Source organism: Oncorhynchus tshawytscha, linkage group LG21 (assembly GCF_018296145.1).
Source record: "Oncorhynchus tshawytscha isolate Ot180627B linkage group LG21, Otsh_v2.0, whole genome shotgun sequence".
NCBI lineage: Eukaryota > Metazoa > Chordata > Actinopteri > Salmoniformes > Salmonidae > Oncorhynchus > Oncorhynchus tshawytscha.
Genome location: NC_056449.1, coordinates 13,060,127 through 13,081,103, shown reverse-complemented (window position 1 = coordinate 13,081,103; position 20,977 = coordinate 13,060,127). Strand labels below are relative to the sequence as shown.

Below are 20,977 nucleotides of genomic sequence, written 5' to 3'. Positions count from 1 at the left end.
AGAGGGGGGCTAACCATCGTAGGAGTCCAACAGAGGCAGTGAACCCTTTCTGCCTCCATACACCCCACGCTGAGACAGAACGAGAAAGACAGAAAGAGCGGGAGATTGTGAAAGATACCGTGAGTAGAGATGGTGGTCGTCAACCAAAAGAAAATAGAGACGTTTTAAAAAAGGTGTGAAGGAGAGAGAACGGATTAAAAGACAAGTGTGTTTAAGTTCAAGAAACAATGTGTACAGGGCAGGGGTGTGTCTTACCTGTAAAGTGTCTGTGGCGTTGAGGGAGTTGTCCAGAGTGTGTCTCCTCTCCCTCTGGTCCAGTGTAGAGTAGGCTTCTAAGATGTAGGGAGGAAGAGCATAAATCACTGAGAAAAATAAAAAAAGTATGAGCTGGACTTAACTTTGTCCGGGTTTTTATGGATCCTCACCAGGCCCTAGGTCATTCAGTGGAATCATGTCCCTCTTCTCCCCTGTAGAAAAAAACAAAAGCCATTACATTCTGTTTGCTTCCCTAAAATTCCTACATTTTATGTCTAGCTTTAACTTGCTGTTAAGGTGCAAGTCTGGTCCAAATACAAAACTCTATTCCAAGAGTCACCTCTGTCTAGCAGTGGCATGGTAGTGTCCTCGTAGGTCCCATTGGTGCGTGTAGAGGGGCCGTTGGTGGGGGGGTTGAGGTTCACCATGAAGTCGGTCTTCTTCCAGCCGTCCTTCTCCAGGGGGCGCCGCAGATCCTTGTGCCCCCAGACCAGCTGTAACACCTGGCCTGCCCCACGCACCTCCCGCTCAGACCGCTTACTGCAGGACCGAGAGACATACACTCCGTTAGACATGTAATGTATGAACACTGACCTATCAGTCACAAACGGCAACAATATAACATGTGGGAATCAATGGGAATTGATGGGAAATGATGTAAATATATCACTAGCCACTTTAAACAATGCTACCTTATATAATGTTACTTACCCTACATTATTCATCTCATATGCATACGTTGATACTGTACTCTATATCATCGACTGCATCCTTATGTAATACATGTATCACTAGCCACTTTAACTATGCCACTTGGTTTACATACTTATCTCATATGTATATACTGTACTCGATATCATCTACTGTATCTTGCCTATGCTGCTCTGTACCATCACTCATTCATATATCCTTATGTACATATTCTTTATCCCCTTACACTGTGTATAAGACAGTAGTTTTTTTTTTTTGGAATTGTTAGTTAGATTACTTGTTCGTTATTACTGCACTGTCGGAACTAGAAGCACAAGCATTTCGCTACACTCGCATTAACATCTGCTAACCATGTGTATGTGACAAATAAAATTTGATTTGATGTTCATGAGCAGCTCAGTTCCACACGCAAACACACTCTCACCCATCCTTGTTGATGAGTACCAGTCTCTCGATGCCTTGGGAGGCCCTAAGGGTCTTGGCGGCCTCCAGGCTGTTGCCCAGCACCTCAGTGAGCGTGCTCAGTACAGACACCACCGTCTCCTCAGACAGAGGTCGTGCCGACTGGCTCTGGCCACCCGGCAGGTCTGCTACCAGGTGGGGCACAGCGTGCTTACCTAGGGGAGGGCAATACATCCACTCTTTAGTGTATCTGGGAAAATAATTTATATTTTATCTGCTGATGAAAAACGTATTTCCTCATGAAATTGTCATAACATACGATATCTGATACACCAACTTACCGAGCAGCTCGCGGTTGCGATTGTCGATGGCCAGGTTTCTCAGGGCTCCCGACATGGCTCTGACCACACGGTCGTTCCCATGAGCCAGCAGCTCTGCCATCATGGGCAGGCCCTTCTCCAGACGCACCGTGGCCCGGATATAGCGACCATACTGAGGGACAGAGAGGGAGGGAGAGGGAGGGAGTAATCTGCGACCAACGCCATTGGGGTCATGCTATGGATCAGAAAATGATAGGCAAGACAAGGAGATTCAGGGAAAGGTGAGAGGTCAAAGGCTGTCCACTCACAGTCCAGCGTCCGGCACACAGGTTCTGTACAGCCCCGGCTGCGGCCTCCAGCACTGAGGGGTTCTGGCTCTCTCTCAGCAGCGACGTGTACACACGCACCACCTCTGGCTGGAACAGCAGCTCATAGCCTGGTAGGAAGAGGGATTTCAGTAACTGATTCTGTGTCCACTGTGTTTTCGTATGGTGTTTTGACTTACCTTTGGCAGGCATTGTCCTCTTCGGAATATCAACCTGGTCCACACTCCCGTCATCCGCATCCTTCTTACCTGGAGAGAGAGAGAGAGGATGATGAGTGGGGATGAGGAGAAGACAAAATGATCTAGAGCTCATTCTGATTGTGGTAGATGTAAAAATAAATTTGATGCGCATTTGAATCTGTTCCACCTCAGCCCTTTCTAATAGATGCAGTCTCCTCAGAACATCATGGTATCATGCACTAGTTGAACAGCATGCACTCCATTTGTCACGTCCCATTTACAGTGAAGGCAATGTTAAGACCAGCCAGCGTTAGGAAAAGCCCTTATTTAGCCACAGTACAATAGAGCACCAAGGAGGCTGCGTTTACGGCAGCACAATTCTGATATTTTTGACCAATCACATCAGATATTTTTCAGCGCTGATCTGATTGGTTAAAAGACCAATTAGTGAAAAACAAGATCAGAATCGGGCAACCTGCATAAACGCAGCTGAAGAGAATCTTACCTTTGGAAAACCACTCATCTAAACAGGACAGGAACACAAGAAGAGAATGGGTGGAGGACAGAGGGAGGGAAGGAGAGAGTGAAAAACTGAGATAGTAACCCAGCCACCAACAAGCACAAACCCATCAGCACCACAAGAGCAAAACCAAGCCCATGGCACCCAATCATCACATACAAAGTAGGATTATGTTTCCACTAACCACAGATCTAAGGTCAGTCTAAATCTCACGCCCCTTTTAATGAGTGAGGAATGGGGAGAGGGTGATCTGATCCTAGATCTGGAGGTAAGGGAAATGTTCTACCTCTAGCCACAGAGAACTATGGCCTTTAACCCATAAGAGTTTAAGCCCTGCTCGTAGAACATGTCATTCCAAAATCACGGGCATTGATATGGAGTTGGTCCCCCCTTTACTTTTTTTGGAAGGCTTTCCACTAGATGTTGGCACATTACTGCGGGGTCTTGCTTCCATTCAGCCACAAGATCATTAGTGAGGTCGGGCACCGATGTTGGGCGATTAGGCCTGGCTCCCAGTCGGCATTCCAATTAATCTCAAAGGTGTTTGATGGAGTTGAGGTCAGGGCTCTATGCAGGCCAGTCAAGTTGTTCCACACAGATGGACAAACCATTTTAGTATGGACCTTGCTTTGTGCACGGGGCATTGTCATGCTGAAACAGGAAAGGGCCTTCCCCAAACTGTAGCCACAAAGTTGGAAGCACAGAATCGTCTAGAATATTGTATGCTGTAATGTTACGATTTCCCTTCACTGGAACGAAGGGGCCTAGCCCGAACCATGAAAAATAGTGTATTTAAACCCTTATTTTTGTCATTAAACAGTCTCCATATATACTGACATCAGTGGTACTGGGGGGGGCCTTCAGACGAGTCTCGAGGCCTGTGGGCATCCTAGAGATAAATGACCAACATTTTCATGAGAGTCTCACCTTTAAACTGTTGGACGCTACAGACAGAATTTGACAGATCTTCTGTACCGACTGACTTCAGACGAGTCCCAAGACGCTTGTGGGGGTTTGGACACTACAGACGATTTTGTGAAAAGACCGATTTTCAGAGGGGGGACATCGACCTTTTTGGGGTTACAGGCCAGTCACTGACCTTTGCCCTTCCGTGAGCCGAAGCAGCCGGCCTTGTTGGAGCCGGGGGCGGGGCCCTGGTTTAGAGGTGCGGCCTCCTGGTAGCGCTCGCAGCCGGGAACCTCTCGGTGAACCTGATAGGACAGATTCCTCAGCAGACAAACGCTGTTCTCCACCAACTGCACAGAGACAGGTAGATGGGAGGTTTCAAAGGGTCATTACTCCAGTAAGTAAAAGTCATCAGCAATCGATTAGAAGCTATGGGTTGGGTTAAACACCTTGTTGTCCACATCTTTGCGGTTGATCTGTGATTGGACAATGTACATCAGTGAGTCCACCAATCCTGCGCACTCTCTCAGCTTCCGCCTGGCCTCACTACGTTCTGAGCTCACGTTTCTGAACAAAACAAAAAATATATAGTTACAATGTTTAGGGTTCAACATCCCCAATACATACTCCCTTTGTCCATTCATCTCCTGCTGTCCGCTTCCTCCACGTACCTCAGACAGCCAGCTGTGTTGGTGAGGGCCGTCTCCCACTCCAGGTGGCGTGGTTTGAGGCTCTCCTCCCCTCCGTCACTCCCTCTCTCCCAGCCAGAGTGTGGCACCATCACCTCATCTGAGAGGGCGTGTAACGCGTGGTCCACGATCTCCATCTTCACCGAGTCGTGAGACGATAGGTTCCACAATGTGCCTGAGGAAGAAGAGGGAGATGCGTCCATCATCTTCATGACTCAGTTCTCTGGTTGGGACCAATAATAAGGAATTATAGTAGAGGTTATAAGGCTGAAATAGAGTTGGAATACTACACGGTATTGTTTTACTGTCCCATAACTAGTACTGTAACAGAGTAGTCAGTCCCTCCAGAATTCCATGATTACAATTTTGGGGCCAAATCAAATTCCTGCATATTACGAGGGCTATTTCCACATAAAAAGTCAAATCTCAATATTAACACATAAAAACGGAGCCATCACTGCAGTAGACAAAGAGTACTCGTAATTTCAACCCTTCACCGCAAAATTGCCGCATATGGTTCAAATCAAGCCACAAGTCAAACTTTGCCGTCTATGCATTTTCGCGACAAATTGGTAAAAATCATTGCATATTGCCATATTGCCATCATTGCATATTGCCATACAGAATTGCCGGAGCAAAATCAAGCATTTTTGCAAGTATACAGCACAAAATAATCCCTTTGAAATCTTGGAGAGACTGAACAGTAGTATTTACCTGTAATGGTGTCAGTGAGGTCTTGGTCTCTGGCCTTCCTCAGTAGCCGGACTAAGGCGGGGATGCCGTCACAGTTCTTGATGGCGATCTTGTTGTCGTGGTCTGGTCCGTACGAGATGTTCTTGAGCGCCCCGCAAGCCGAGTGGTGTACATCCCTCTTGGGGTTGTCCAGCAACGAGACCAGAGAAGGGATCCCCTTTAAACGACGCACCTCCGATTTCACCTACATAACCAACATGGTCACACACCAAACCCATCCTAAAACACTGATAGCAGTACATTAATACTTGTAATATCCATAATTTCAATACAAATCAGTGTGTTTGCCGGTATACAAGGTTTGTGTGTGTGTGTTACCTTGTCGTTCTTGAAGGTGAGGTGCTGGAGGAAGGCAGCAGCGTTGGTTTTGACCGGGTCCAGCCTGTAGTTCAACATGGCGATGACCTCAGGGAGCTCCGGCTGTCTCCAGGTTGTGGGCGGACCCTTCCTCAGGGTGCTGTCCAATGACGCCATACTTCCTCTCTCCATGTTGACGCCCCAGGTGTAGGTGTCGACTCCTCCCATGTCCCCTTCCAAAGTGTCCTCACAACTCCTAAGGGACAATTGGACAAATCAGATGCGAATTAATTGGTGTGTGTGTGTGTGTTGTACATACATATCCGAGTGGTGTGTGTCTACCTGAGCCTGCGTCTGTCCGGTCCTCCTGGGCCTGGGCCTAGTCGTGGCATGGTGCCGTATCCTGGATGCATGGTGGGAGGAGCCATACTGTACTCCACATCATCATATCCCAGACTCCTCTGGTCATCCTCCATGCCATAGTGGCCCTGGTGGGCGTAGCGCATGCCCCCCAGCTCCAGGGCACTTCCCATGCCCCTCACCCCTCTCCCCACCTGGGGCTGGGCTGCGTAGGGGTCCAGCTGCTGTCTACTGGGGGCACGGTACCCAGAGTCAAGTGTCCTGTACCCATCCGCAGGTCTGGAGAGAGACAGAATATCAATTATACCAAAGATAGGAAATCTTCAAAAGAATGCTAGCATTTTTCTTTCTTTACAGTGCTCTTCGGCATTTTCACAAACTTTAAGACAGTGGCAGTGGTCTGACCTGTAGCGGTCGTCCATGCGTGTGCCTCTGCTCAGGCTAGCGTAGGCCTCCGAAGGCGGAGCGCTCCTGTAGTCGTCGTAACCCCCCGCGGGACCGTAGTGGTAGTTCCTGGGGACCGTGGCTGTGGGGTAGTCCCCCCCTCCACCCTGCCTGTAGGAACGGTCCAGAGTGGCACTGTAACCGCCCATGCCCGAGATGGACACTCCCCCGTCAATGGACATCGAATCAGAGGGCAGGACAGTACGTGAGGTGATCACCTTCATCTGCAGAAGAGGAAGTACATCACCATGAGACAGGAAGTTGTAGATATATGTTTGTCATCCATGGAGGAAATTATTTTCAGTTACAGTACAAAGTGTGTTTATACCGCATTCCCTGCCCGCCGTCCATTGGTTCCATCGTCTGAGAAGGCAGAGTGTACTTCCTGGGAATCACCTTCTGGTGTGTAGCTCTCGTCTAGAGAGCCATGTGCTGGGTCCACCATCATGTACTGTTAACACAGAGCGTCACACACAGAGCGTCACACACAGAGCGTCACACACAGAGCGTCACACACAGAGCGTCACACACAGAGCGTCACACACAGAGCGTCACACACAGAGCGTCACACACAGAGCGTCACACACAGAGCGTCACACACAGAGCGTCACACACAGAGCGTCACACACAGAGCGTCACACACAGAGCGTCACACACAGACCTGTGTCCCGTTAATGTATCCCTCACTCAGTTTCAGTCGTTCTATGTCCGCATCCCCCAGACGCCCGTTCTGAGGAGGAGAGAGAGAAATCGTCAACCAAGAGAACTCATATCCACAGGTGTCTTTAGAGACATTATAGAGGATCCAACTGGGTTGTAGTCTAGGCTACAACATCTCCCTACAACCACTCGAACACTGCTGGAGTCATGACAACCAAAGAGACTATGTTCTCTCAATACCTCAGTCATCTACCACATTCAAATACTTTGAAAATGTATCCTTCCTTTCCTTCTCCCTTTGAGGTAATCAATGACCAAACCATTGCTTCTTCCACCACTCATTTCACGTTAGATCACTTCAATGAAGGATGGATGGAGGACAAAAAAAGGTGGGTCCATGGCTGTAGTGCAGACTCACTTATTATTTTATAACTAACCCAAGATAGACCCCAATGTTGTTTCCAATGGGAGCAAATTAATCAGTGGGTAAGGAGTTGGGCAGAGCCAAGCACAAGCTAATGAGATCATATTGGCTCGTTCTAGCATGCATTTGCATATTTCTGTTGGACAACACCTACTCTGTGAAGTGCGCTTGTGCAATAACTCAATTCTCCCGTGCACTCAAACTTAGTCAACTGTAACAGATCAAGTTCCAAAAGAAAATGAGCAAAATGCCGGCCAAAATCCATCTTGCTCCATCCCACTGCCGGCCACTGGGCTTCCCCTCACCACCTTATTTGGTAGTGAGTGGAAACACCAAGAGGATGCTTCACATTTATACATCCGATGAAATATCTGCCTCATTGTTCCATCTGTGCTATAGCTGTGTGGCTGTGTGTAGTGCCTACTCTGTCCTCAAGGGGTCAGGCCTGTTCATCCACGGTTACAGGAGGAAATGCATATTTCCCTTCACATTCTAAAGCAGTTGTTAACTAGTTAACAGTAAATGTGTTAAGCACCAAGTTTTTGTCCAAACGTGGCATTATACTTAAATTAGATAAACAAAGACACCTGAACCGGGAGAGGCAAAACCCACCCAGTGACAGTCATGAAACATTGCTTAACACACAGACTAAGCATGGTAGAGAATGACAGGACAACCTTAAACCAATTAGCCCTGCTAGGATGATTTATAAAAAATAAAATAAAAAAAATTAAAAGGCAACAACTTCACCTTCCCAATCAGTCTGTGTTTACACAGTAAAATAAAATAAATAAATAAATACATTTAAAAAAGGCTTCTCCACATCCCATCACAGCTCTAAATTCATGATAAAGCATAGTGACTTCACTGCTGTGGACAAACACATGATTACATAACATAGGACATAATCATATTCGGAGTTCTTGAAGCTGTTCCTCTTTTAGTTGATATGGTGTATCGTTTAGAATGATGATCTTAGTGGTAGTATGAGGCTGCATGAATGAGAACTGACTGCAGCATTTCAGGTGCAGTTCTGACCACAACATGCTGGGGCAAAGATGAGAATAGCTGTAATTACATGAGAGGCCTGCAAAAGGTATGCAAGGGTGGTATGAAGGTTTTGTGTGAATGTGTGGGGGTGCAGTAAGTGTGGTGGTGAGTGACGGCGTTATGCAGAGGTACGTGATGGAAAATGCATGGCCTGTTAAAGCTGTAGAGATATGTAAACACACACAGTAGTGTGTTAAAGGATAAGGGCTGAAATGCAACGCACAGGTACCACACAATTCACGGCGCCAGTGGAGGAACGGAGGGATGGATTATGGGGTTGGATGCGATGGATGGAGGGTGATAACAGCAATCACTGGATGATGGAGGGATGGATAGAAGGAAAGATGAGGGATGCCTGGTCTTTTTGCCTGCATCTAGAAACGGCCCTAGGAAATCTCCCCTGGGGAGACATGGATGGGGGCTGGGCTGTTACCTGTGTGGGGGGGGAGGGGGCGGGACGGGGGGCTGAGCAGGCTCACTCTCCTCCTCTCCTCCTCCAGCGCTCTGGTCAGCTGTTCAAACTGCACCTCCTGCTCCCTCACCGACTCCAGGAGAGCCGCAGCGCTCTCACACTGTTCCATACACTCTACAGAGAGAGCACACACACACACTGCTCCATACACACTACTAGGCTTGGGCAGTATACCGGGGTATTTTTCAATACCGTCAAAACAATTAAAAGTTTAAAAGTTTCTCAATACATTTTTATATTTGTAACTAGTTTTTAAGTAAATGCCTGCAGTCAACTTGTGCAATTCGTTAGGAGATAAAGCAGATTTATTTCTTCATGTCATCCGTCACATTGTACATTAAGATTACTGTAGTTCCCCAGAACAGTCACACATGTGTTTGTAAATAGCACAACGGGGAAAAGGGGAAGCTGTTGAGTCAAGCTGTGTATTGACAAGGGTCACATTTTATATTGAAAGTCAGTGTTATGCTTCAATAAAGTGATCAGGGATGGGCAACTATAGTTTCTTTCGGCAGAAAATAGCTTCATTTTCAGAGGACAACAGAAGTGGAACTATTTGGCTGGCAGCCACACAGGTAAATGAGCTTACAATGAAAAAGCAAAGGTCTTTTTAGCAAAAACTATGCATGGCCATATTTCTAATGTTTATCATAGGAAATATAGCTGGCTATATTCTAATGTCATACTTAAAATGAATCTGGTATTTTACTGGTGAAAAGTAGGCTGGCTGTACACGGACAAAAGAAGCTACACAGTCAGAAATTCCGCTGATAGAATGCCGGTTGGTGAATTCTCAGAGTAGAGAAGAGCAACTGAAGCACAGAATGAGTGATGCCGATCAGAAATTAAAATAAGGACTTTAGATCAGTGTTTACAAAAACGCAGCAAGATATTTCTTATGCATTCTTTTTCCTGTGTGAAAAAAACAGTTTGGCGTTAACTCAACCCCTAAGTTTAACTTGCTCTTATCTAATTAAGTGGAATAATTAATAAGGTGTAGGTATATGTATACATAAGGTGTATGTATATGTAATATGTATCACTTTAGTTTATTTTAAATTTGCACTCATTACCATATTTAGCTAGTAGCCTCCATGGAAATTCACTACTACTTATGGTCATTTTGTTAGCATTCTGTAATAGACGCCTAGTGTTTTTTGGCACCCCCTTGAGTACTAAGCCAGTAATACCGTAACTTCAGGGATGGGAAAAGGACGGTATGAAGATATCTGGATACTGCCCAAACATTTTCCTACACTCTACAGAGAGAGCCATGTTACACACACACACACTAAAGAGAACCCCACACACACACACACACCCTCCATAGTAGTATGAAAAGCACTAAAGCAAAGAGCAGGAAAACTCACATCTCATGAAATCCCTAAGGTTTGACCAGCTGTCAATGGTAAGCATGTTGTCACAATAACAGAACTTCAAAACCAGGTTTATCACTATACGCGATTCCAAAACAATGTATGAGCCGGTCACAGAATAGCATTTGAGCCAGAGAGAAACTCAGCTACTGCTCTGTTCAATCACCGGGCATATTTTGAGTTCAACATCATCACAATTGAAAAATGTTAAGTCAATAGTTTAAAGACAGCCATTTATGAATCAATCATAAAATCATAATCAATTTGACTTCGGTAAAAACAAACAGTAATAATTTGAATGGTAAATCTCTATTGATAAACTGGGTAAATCAAGATGTAGCCTAGATCTATTCACAATATAGTTGATTGCATATTATTCAACAGGAGTGTGTGCATGCACTGAGTTGAACTTATTTTAGCTGATTTCACAGGGCTAGAGAGGAATTTTTATTGGCAACTGATCAACAACATTTGTATAGAAGAAACAATTTTATAATAAAGTAATGTAATTTGTGAGTGAGAACATGACTCTGGCTATGAATCTAGTGGAACCCAGATGGGAGGGAGACTAAGTGAATTAGTAACATTGTTGGTGACAATCAGTTTTAAAAAGCTGCATATGTTGCATTATTGTTTGCATATTATCACAAACAAAGTACTAGGTCAGTGAATTGATGTTTGCGACAGCTGTAAGCTAGCAGGGAAAGTTAGCCTAGTACAATTATAGCTGGAAGATCATCTTGCATTGTAAAGTATTCTCGCCTGTATGGACGTGGTATTGCGAACAGTAATGAACATTTCGTGTTGCATTATTCAAGTGTGTTAACTTCAGTGCAGCATGCGTGGGGTGCTAACAAAGCAGGCCAGACAGCTCGAGCAATGAATGAGTAACGTGGAGCAGGTACTTTCCTCTTCGTGCTATAAAGGGGCTGCACTGAAACAGACTCACATGAAACACATTTGACAGAAGTACCGAACGTAACAAATTCTAATAACGAACAGGAGGCTTTTTTTGTATCGAAAAAGTAAAGGATTCTCAGTATTTCTATGCAACACTAAATAGAAAGAGCAAAAACGCAGAGATATACACACCTTTGCCAAGGGGTGTGGCTTTGGAGAAGAGGTGAGAGGTCAAGCCAAGGTCAAAGGTGGAGCCCTATTTGCAGGGGCTCATGGGTAGAGTAGATTAAGTTTGCCAAACCACAAGGCCCAGAAAGAGGAAGGTGGATAAGGCAAAAGATACTGCAGAGGGGGACAGAGAGAAACAAAGGAAAGAGTGAAAATGCAGATTTAAAAGTTTAAGAATGAAGGAAGATGATCGCTAAACACTTGAGTATGTAGAGTTGAACATGCACGTTGTCAAAGTTGACGTGCGTACCTATATAACGTAATGACGCCACGTAAAATTGTGCTATATGTGCAACACAGCATTCCTAACCTAGCCCGCAGGCTGTGTGGCTCGAGCAGTCAACAAGTCTAGCAGTCATTTGAAAGAGTAACAGTGAGACAACTCAAAGGTGAAACCCATCAACCCCAAGATAATGGCATTCATTGCACTTGACAATCAACTGTTCTCTGTCGTGGGTGATGTTGGCTTTCGCGATTGGTCAAGCATCGGTACACACTAACGTTACAAAGTGCGCTATTGTTCAGATGTTGCCCTACCGTAGTTACACAGAAATAGCGTCACTGCTATTAGCTTCACAACATACTATGGAACACCGTTTGGGTCTTTGTGTGTCAAAAAAGATTGACAATAACACTAAGTGTTCTTTGACCGGACACGTTAAATAAGCTTTTAATTTGAAACGTCAAATAACAGTTTTATTATAAAATGTTGTGTGTTCTGAATTTGCACATGGAAGCCTAGCGCCACACTATCAGTAGCACTGTCGAAGCTGTACAAAAAAAGTCAGCAAACAAGCAAAAACCAGCCACGAACTGTGCGTTTATAATACCGTGTTGGTAATAAAGCATTATTTGTTCGACCGCAACTTCTGGGGTAGATAGCTAGCTTAGTACAAAGCTAGCGCCAATACAACCAGCCTGAAAAGAAGAAACTGCAGTCATTTTCACTATTCTTAGCAATGATTTAGGAATCCTTGTTAGTAACTATTAGCTAGGTAGCCACTTGTTGCCTATTGAAATTGAACTTCAGTTCATGAAAATAAATAGCAAGCCAGCTACTTAACCCTGTTGTCCAAAGCTAACATTATAAACAGCCAGCTAGTGTCACCTGGCTAGTGAGGCTCGACTTGACCGGGTTGAGTAGCTAGCCACTATAAGGATTAGGCACAATAGTGCACTTTGCGGTTAGCCTTAAAAATAAAAAGTACCTCTTTGAAAGTGATGTAGAAGGTTACAATTGGTGGAATCATGCCATATTTAGACTAGATAATGTTAAACAAGGTTGGAATGTGAAGCAATGAAATGGGATATCAGTTAGAGGTCGACCGATTAGATAGGAATGGACGATTAATTAGGGCAAATTTCAAGTTCTCATACCAATCGGTAATCGGCATTTTTGGACACAGATTTGCCGATTTTTATTTAACTAGGTAAGTCAGTTAAGAATACATTCTTATTTTCAATGACGGCCTAGGAACTGTGGGTTAACTGCCTTGTTCAGGGGCAGAACGACAGATTTTTACCTTGTCAGCTCAGGGGATTCAATCTTGCAACCTTACAGTTAACTAGTCCAACGCTCTAACCACCTGATTACATTACACTCCACGAGGAGCCTGCATGGCAGGCTGACTACCTGTTACGCAAGGGCAGCAAAAAACCATGGTAAGTTGCTAGCTAGCATTAAACTTATCTTATAAAAAACAAATCAATCTTAACACAATCACTAGTTAACTACACATGGTTGATGATATTACTAGTTTATCTAGCGTGTCCTGCGTTGCATATAATCGATGCGGTGCCTGTTAATTTCTCATTGAATCACAGCCCACTTCGACAAACGGGTGATGATTTAACAAGCACATTTGCGAAAAAAGCACTGTCATTGCACCAATGTACCTAACCATAAACATCAATGCCTTTCTTTAAAATCAATACACAAGTATATATTTTTAAACCTCCATATTTAGTTAATATTGCCTGCTGACATGAAGTTCTTATAACTAGGCAAATTGTGTCACTTCTCTTGCGTTCCATGTAAGCAGTCAGGGTATATGCAGCAGTTTGGGCCGCCTGGCTCATTGCAAACTGTGTGAAGTCCATTTATTCCTAACAAAGGCCGTAATTAATTTGCCAGAATTGTACATAATTATGACATAACATTGAAGGTTGTACAATGTAACAGCAATATTTAGACTTAGGGATGCCATCCATTAGATAAAATACGAAACGGTGCTGTATTTCACTAAAATAATAAACATTTTGTTTTCAAAAATGATAGTTTCCGGATTCTACCATTTTAATGACCAATGTATTTGTGTGTTATTATGTTATAATAAAGTCTATGATTTGATAGAGCAGTCTGACTGAGCGATGGTAGGCACCAGCAGGCTTGTAAGCATTCAGTCAAACAGCAATTTCATGCGTTTGCTAGCAGCTCTTCGCAATGCATTGCACTGTTCATGACTTCAAGCCTATCAACTCCCGAGATTAGGCTGGTGTAACCAATGTGAAATGGCTAGCTAGTTAGCGGGGTGCGCGCTAATAGCATTTCAAACATCACTCGATCTGAGACTTGGAGTAGTTGTTCCCCTTGCTCTGCATGGGTAACGCTGCTTCGAGGGTGGCTGTTGTCAATGTGTTCCTGGTTCGAGCCCAGGTAGGAGCGAGGAGAGGGACGGAAGCTATACTGTTACACTGGCAATACTGAAGTGCCTATAAGAACATCCAATAGTCAAAGGTTTATAAAATACAAATCGTTTTGAGAGAAATTGTCCTATGATTCCTATAATAACTACAACCTAAAACTTCTTACCTGGGAATATTGAAGACTCATGTTAAAAGGAACCACCAGCTTTCATATGTTCTCATGTTCTGAGCAAGGATCTGAAATGTTAGCTTTTGTACATGGCACATATTGCACTTTTACTTTCTTCTCCAACACTTTGTTTTTACAGTATTTAAACCATTATTGAAACCACATGTTTCATTATTTATTTGAGGCTAAAATGATTTTATTGGTGTATTATATGAAGTTAAAATAAGTGTTCATTCAGTATTGTTGTAATTATCATTATTACAAATACATTTTAAAATCTTAATATTTTCTTTATAAATTCATTTTTAAAAACCATCCGATTATATCGGTATCGGCTTTTTTTGGTCCTCAAATAAATCGGTATCGGCATGGGAAATTCATAAGTCGGTCGACCTCTAATATCAGTCTACTGTGACACACACAGAACACAACTGAAGAGTTTAACCAAATATTAGCGTTGTAGCTCTTACTGCAGGACTGCGACTGTGAAATAACCTCCCCAGTCAGCCTGTTGTGTGTATTGACATTCATATTGCACTGTACAGCTTTACCTAAGGATTGGAGATCAATAAAATAAGCTAACAGTCTTCTCAATACCCAATATATTTTTCCGCCCCAATGTCCTCAGACTTATCAGACTCCAAAAGAAAACATGTATTTAACTAGGCAAGTCAGTTAAGAACAAACAATAAATGTGGCTCAATTCATAGTTGTTTGAGGCACGCATTAAGAGCTACAATGCTAATTTTCTCTGGGTGTCACTGAGTAGACATACCCCATGTCAATGACCAACAATCCATAGGTAAGGCTGTACAGTGAAATAAGTACGCCCCAATGCAATTTTAAAGTATAATACATCAAGTGCGACTTCAACAGATTTGTCAAATTAACAAATTGTCTTTGGTTGATTTTTATATAACATCTCAACCTCGAATAGCATGATCTATTCAATTACGGCATAAATCTACAATTTTGTATTAATATGCATCACTGTCAATAACATACTTTTATTTTGTAGGCTAACTACAAAGTCCACTTATTTACAATGACGCCTACCCTGTCCAAACCCAGACGATGATGGGCCAATTGTGCGCCTCCCTATGGGACTTCCAATCACAGCTGGCTGTGATACAGCTTGGATTCGAACCAGGGATGGTAGTGACGCCTCTTGCACTGAGATGCAGTGCCTTAGACCTCTGCGTCCATGTGCGTTAACTGTACTAGAATTCTTAAAAAGGCTGCAAAATTTTTAAATATCGGTATCAGGTTTTTTGGCAAGGAAACTATTAGATATTGTATTGGCCAAAAATGTCATATCGGCGCATCACTAATTTATTTCTTAATTCCATTCATTTACTTTTATATATGTGTGTGAATTGTTTTTAGATAATACTGCACTGTTGGAGCTAGGAACACAAGCATTTTGCTACACCCGCAATAACATCTGCATGTGACCAATAAAATGCGATTTCTGTTCATTTGTTGAAACAGCCCAATGGCTATCCTGCCAGACAATACACACACCTATTTTACACTAGCTTTAACAGTACAGTAGCTGTGGCTCAGTTGAGACTGCAGCTCGTCTGGGCCAGACGAAACACACCGTCAGCAGAGAGACAAGAACACAAACTCCCAGGATCCATCTCCTCTCCTTTGTTTAATGCCCTCCAGTACTGTCCGTCAATCCCTCCCCCAGCCCATTTCTCACTCACTCTCCCAACCTCGCCTTAAGCCCCTTCGCTCCTTTTTCCCCCTCTACCAATCTCTATCATCCTCCTCTCCCCCCCTGTCAACGTCCCCTCTTTCATCCCTCTCCCTCACTGTTTTTCGTTCCAGCCTCTTCAGAGCACACAATAGAACGGAATACAGTATTATCAGAGCCAGACAAACAGGCTCAGACAGTAGTAATTACTCTTATCTGCTGATAAAACATTCATCCACCCATTGGTTCCTGGTTTAAAAAAAGGTTACTATACCAAGGCTCCACACACAAACAAGCACAGACATACACCTGTCAAACCGGTTATGCTAGGGAGGGGCATGGGGAGAGACGGAGGTGACCACATTTGTCTCTTTCAGTCTGACACAAACACAGGACTCTTGGTATACTAGTGCCTCTCTCAACAGCTACTGAAAACCAGGAGTAAGAGCTGTGGTTTAAGGGTCAGCCATATCATGAAATCTGACTGCCGATGGGTACTTAGCACCTGTATCCAGAGAGTCGTCAGTTAAGTTTTAAACTCAGATTTGCTTCTTTTAAATACTCAAGGCCACAAGGTGGCAGTAGCTCGTATGACTTGTCTGATGCAGCTAATGTACGCTAACTGGCAAGTTACACTAACGTTGCTAGCTAGCCATTTTGTAATAAGCCTTGGTTGACACTAACCAGATAGCCACAACTAGATAACTAGCAACATCATTAAAACAAAGGATTTGTAAAAAATGTTTTTTTTTTTATTAATACATTTTTAAAAAGCAGCTACCCGTTAGCTGTCGAGAGTCAATGGAGTAGCTAGCTAGCTATGTTGTACAAAATGGCTATTCTAACCATTTAGCTAACATTAGATAGCAAGAGAAATAGCAGTTTGGGATAATGGAGAGTGAATTAAATGATTTCTTCATCTTGATAGATGGCTAGCTTGGTAGAGCATTTAGTGTTGTGTGCATTGTGCTTCCTGGCTCAGTAAGAAAGATAATGTTAGCTAGCTAAGTAATGAAAAGGTGCACATTAACAACCTAACAAAATTCCTTCTTCTATGACAAAACTCCTAAAGATTTGCTTTAGGGAAAAACAATGCAACTTTGTTGTAGTTTGAACAATTGATGAAAAGGGAGTGGTTTACACTGAGAAAAGTGCCCTCTGTCACTTCTGTCAGCGCATACACTGATTGACTCAAAGTCAAGTTCTCGGCCACTGACGAGCATTGCAATTCTACAAGTAGAAACGGCAGGGGTGTAATCAATACGCAGATTCTGTTGCTAAACATTTTACAACAGACACCATTTAATCCAAAAGAAAAACGCAACCAAGAGTTTTGCCAAATTACCGTACGACAGATCACATATTCACCCTGCACACCCTAACTAATAAACAAAACAGCAATATCTTCATGCTTTGATTTTTTTTTAATTAAGAAAAAGGCTGATTCAATTTGGTCCTGTGGTCTTTCCACAGGACCAGGTGGTGAGACAGGGATTAAGCCCCACCCTCAACATATATCAACGAATTGGGGAGGGCACAAGAACTCAGCAGCACCCAGCCTCACCCTACTAGAATCTGAAGTCAAACGTCTGTTCGCTGATGATCTGGTGCTTCTGTCCCCAACCAAGGAGGGCCTACGCAGCACCTAGATCTTCTGCATAGATTCAGTCAGACCTTTCATAGATGGGCCCTGACCATAAATCTCAGTAAGACAAAAATGGTGTTCCAAAAAAAAAAAAAAAAAAAAGTCCAGTCGCCAGGACCACAAATTCCATCTAGACAATGTTGGCCTAGAACACACAAAAACTACAAACCTCGGCCTAAACATAAGTGCCACAGGTAACTTCCAAAGATGTGAACGATCTGTGTGAAGGCAAAAAGCGCCTATGTCATCTAAAAAAAACATACCAATTAGGATCCATCTAAAAATACTTGAATCAGTTATAGAATCCATTGCACTTTGTGGTTGTGAGGTCTGGGGTCTGCTCACCAACCAAGAATTCACCAAATGGGGCAAACATCAAATTGAGACGGCATGCAGAATTCTGCAAAAATATCCTCCATGTACAACATAAAACAACAAATAACACATGCAGAACAGAATTTGACCAACACCCGCTAATGATCAAAATCCAGAAAAGAGGTGGTAAATTCTACAAATGTCTAAAAGGAAGTGATTCCCAAACCTCCCATAACAAAGCCATCACCTACAGAGAAATTAACCTGGTCCCAGAGCTCTGTTCACAAACAGAACCAAAAGAGATCCAGGAACACAAAACACAATTAGACCCAACCAAAATCAGGAGAAACAAAAAGATAATTACTTGACACATTGGAAAGCATTTACAAAAAAACAGAGCAAACTAGAATGCTATTTGGCCCTAAACAGAGAGTACACAGGGGCAGAATACCTGACCACTGTGACTGACCCAAAATTAAGGAAAGCTTTGACTATGTACAGACTCAGTGAGCATAGCCTAGCGATTGAGAAAGGCTGCTGAAGGCAGACAGCCTGTCTTCGAGAGCCTATGTGCCCACTGCCCACAAAATGAGTTGAAACTGAGCTGCACTTCCTAACCTCCAGCCAAATGTATGGCAAAAGAGACACATATTTCCCTCAGATTACAGACCCACAAATAAATTAAACAAAGCCAATATCTATTGGATGAAATACCAGTGTACAATCACAGCAGCAAGATTTGTGACCTGTTGCCACAAGAAAAGGGCAACCAGTGAAGAACAAACCATTGTAAATACAACCTATATTTATTTTCCCTTTTGCACATCATGACAACGCTGTATATAGACATGACATTTGAAATGTCTTTTCTTTTGAAACTTGTGTAATGTTTACTGTTAATTTTTAGCTTATTTCACTTTTGTGTTATCCATTTCACTTGCTTGGCAATGTAAACATTGTTTCCCATGCCAATAAAGCCCCTTAAACTGAAATTGAACTGAAAGAGCGAGAGGTGCTGACAACAGGGTAAAAAGGTGAAAGGAGGAACAGAGGTGTATTGTGAAATGGGAAGGGGGGGGCTGACTCACAGTTTCACCTGTGGGGGAATGAGTGTGTGAGAACGAGAAAGAAGAGGAATGAGAGGAAAATAGTGTGAGAGAAAGTGTCCGAGCCACAGAGAGCAAGGGTAGAGATCAGGCCAGCATGGAATGTGATGACATCACTGAGTAGAACTGCCCTTTAAACAATAGAAATAGTACCTCTAGCTGCCTCGTCGGCTCCTGTCTGATGACTCACCACACACACACACAAATCCCATTCCACGTCTATTACAGGCCAATTCCCACTTCCTTGTTGCTTTTTGCTCTGCTTCTCCAGAAGAGGAATGGTGGAGGTGAAAAAATATATATATAGAAAAAAAAAAATAGGATGGATGACAGACAGGGGCAAAAGAGGCAGCTAGAGATAAAATTTCTATTGTTTAAAAAAGGGATGAAAATTTCAAGCCGGTTGCTTTATTTTGGAATAGAGGGGTTCAGGAATCAGAGATGAGGGGTGTGAAGAAGTGATGAGGATGGATGACATCATTTTAACAAACACACAGCCAAAGGCCACTGCCCACCTGCACAAATTCTTGTCCAGTAACACATGCCCTTATATGGGAAGACGCAGTACAACAGCACCGAACTGTTGTTATCTACCCTACAGCCAGGAGAGAAAGAGGGGAGGAGTAGAGAGAAGATAAGGAGTGCTGAATAAAATAAAGTGAAGCTTACATTCCTCAGACTGTGTCGGCTCAAATCGCTACTAAAGTCCCTAGTTAAGACACAACAAACCGTAGTAGAACTGTGGGTTCAATATGGAGACAGTAACATCTCAAGGCAAGCCTGGGTCACAGTGACCCATTCACAAAGTGAGCAAAACCAAGTCTGGCATTCCACACAGTCTCCTTCATTTCGTGAAACCTATCATTACCACTCAAATCCAAATGTTTGTCATCATTTACAAATAAGGAATGTGTGAGTGTTTGAGCATGTTTTTTTTTTTGTTCATTGGTGTGTGGGTCTGCGTGTCTGAGTGTAAACCACAGAGAGTGGGGAATTCGCAGCTGTTGGTTTGGGAGGCCACTGGAACAATGAGAAGTTTGTGAGAGTGAGCACAAGTGTGAAAGCGTTAGAGTGCGGTTTAGGCTGTGTGTGTTTAAGGGGGGCTGAACTTACTGATTTTGCCTCTGCTTCAATCATCCATCATGTTGCACACCTTTCAGTTCCCCTTAAATGTTTTCAATATTTGTATTGAATTTATAAAATGTTGTGCAATTGAAATTGTTCAATATTGTCCCTTGTATAGAGGCCAGATTTAGACATAGCTACATAAACTTGGTGTTGAAGACAGGGATGCAAACTGGTGAGGGCCCAAAAAGGCAACACTGTTGCACCGAAACATGCAAAAACAATCCCTGTTTGGGGGAAATGCAGGTTAACTAATTAAACAAGAAAAATATCAAGTGGTTCATGGGAACCTAACTCACAGTTTAAAAAATGTAAAGAGAGCGATCCAATGTTATTAGTTGCCTAGACTTTACTGCAAATGACGATTAAGTATTGAGGAAAAAACCCACTAATATTGCAATTAGCCATGACAGCCTTTATGATAGAACACTTGTGACCACACACACCAACCTAAATATTGCACTTGGGAAAAAACATCTTAAAGTAGAAATATAATTAAACAAAAGGGCATTCTTTTTGCTCTATTATAATGGCCACTATAGTAGACGATCAAGTGCACAAGGCTACATGTGTGCAAAAAAACAAACAATGACTGAGTAAAAAAAAAAAAAAAAAAAAAAAGTAATAATCCCCCTCACTCACACGTGTTACTGTCAACTGCAACACGACAAGCCATATCTTTGGGCTACACTGCACATTATTACATTGTGCACCTTCTGCCTGTGGACATCTGTTCTACAATGTGCCAGCAGAGCATGATACACTTTGTTGGCATAATTGATCTCTTTCAGGCAGAGAGTACACCTGGCATACCCCTTTTCATCCACTGTATTGAAAAAGTGAGAAATAGGGAAAGTGTGTGGTGTTCCTTTCACCTCTATAGCTCATGAGGTGCTGATGCTGTAACTAGCACAGTGGTTGTCTATTCGCTCTTCAGTAGTGTGCTGCATTCAGTTATATGAACGACTGGCTGAGCCTTGGATACAGCCAGTATTTT

The 20,977-nt window shown here is 43.1% G+C and overlaps 1 protein-coding gene across 1 annotated transcript in view; it reads right to left on the bottom strand.

The window, feature by feature from the left end:
- LOC112220967 (catenin delta-1) overlaps window positions 1-20,977 on the bottom strand; it is a gene marked incomplete at its 5' end in the record, with an annotated part of 37,331 nt that overhangs the window by 6,949 nt on the left and 9,405 nt on the right. Inside the window, 18 exons of the mRNA XM_024382988.2 lie at window positions 15-69; window positions 256-332; window positions 426-467; window positions 596-795; window positions 1,391-1,583; window positions 1,710-1,860; window positions 1,997-2,124; window positions 2,194-2,262; window positions 2,699-2,716; window positions 3,813-3,969; window positions 4,069-4,186; window positions 4,291-4,483; window positions 5,023-5,245; window positions 5,380-5,614; window positions 5,701-5,997; window positions 6,124-6,386; window positions 6,491-6,613; window positions 6,824-6,892. Coding sequence (XP_024238756.2) covers window positions 15-69; window positions 256-332; window positions 426-467; window positions 596-795; window positions 1,391-1,583; window positions 1,710-1,860; window positions 1,997-2,124; window positions 2,194-2,262; window positions 2,699-2,716; window positions 3,813-3,969; window positions 4,069-4,186; window positions 4,291-4,483; window positions 5,023-5,245; window positions 5,380-5,614; window positions 5,701-5,997; window positions 6,124-6,386; window positions 6,491-6,613; window positions 6,824-6,892 — 2,611 coding nt within the window. The remainder of the gene's footprint in view (window positions 1-14; window positions 70-255; window positions 333-425; window positions 468-595; window positions 796-1,390; window positions 1,584-1,709; window positions 1,861-1,996; window positions 2,125-2,193; window positions 2,263-2,698; window positions 2,717-3,812; window positions 3,970-4,068; window positions 4,187-4,290; window positions 4,484-5,022; window positions 5,246-5,379; window positions 5,615-5,700; window positions 5,998-6,123; window positions 6,387-6,490; window positions 6,614-6,823; window positions 6,893-20,977) is intronic.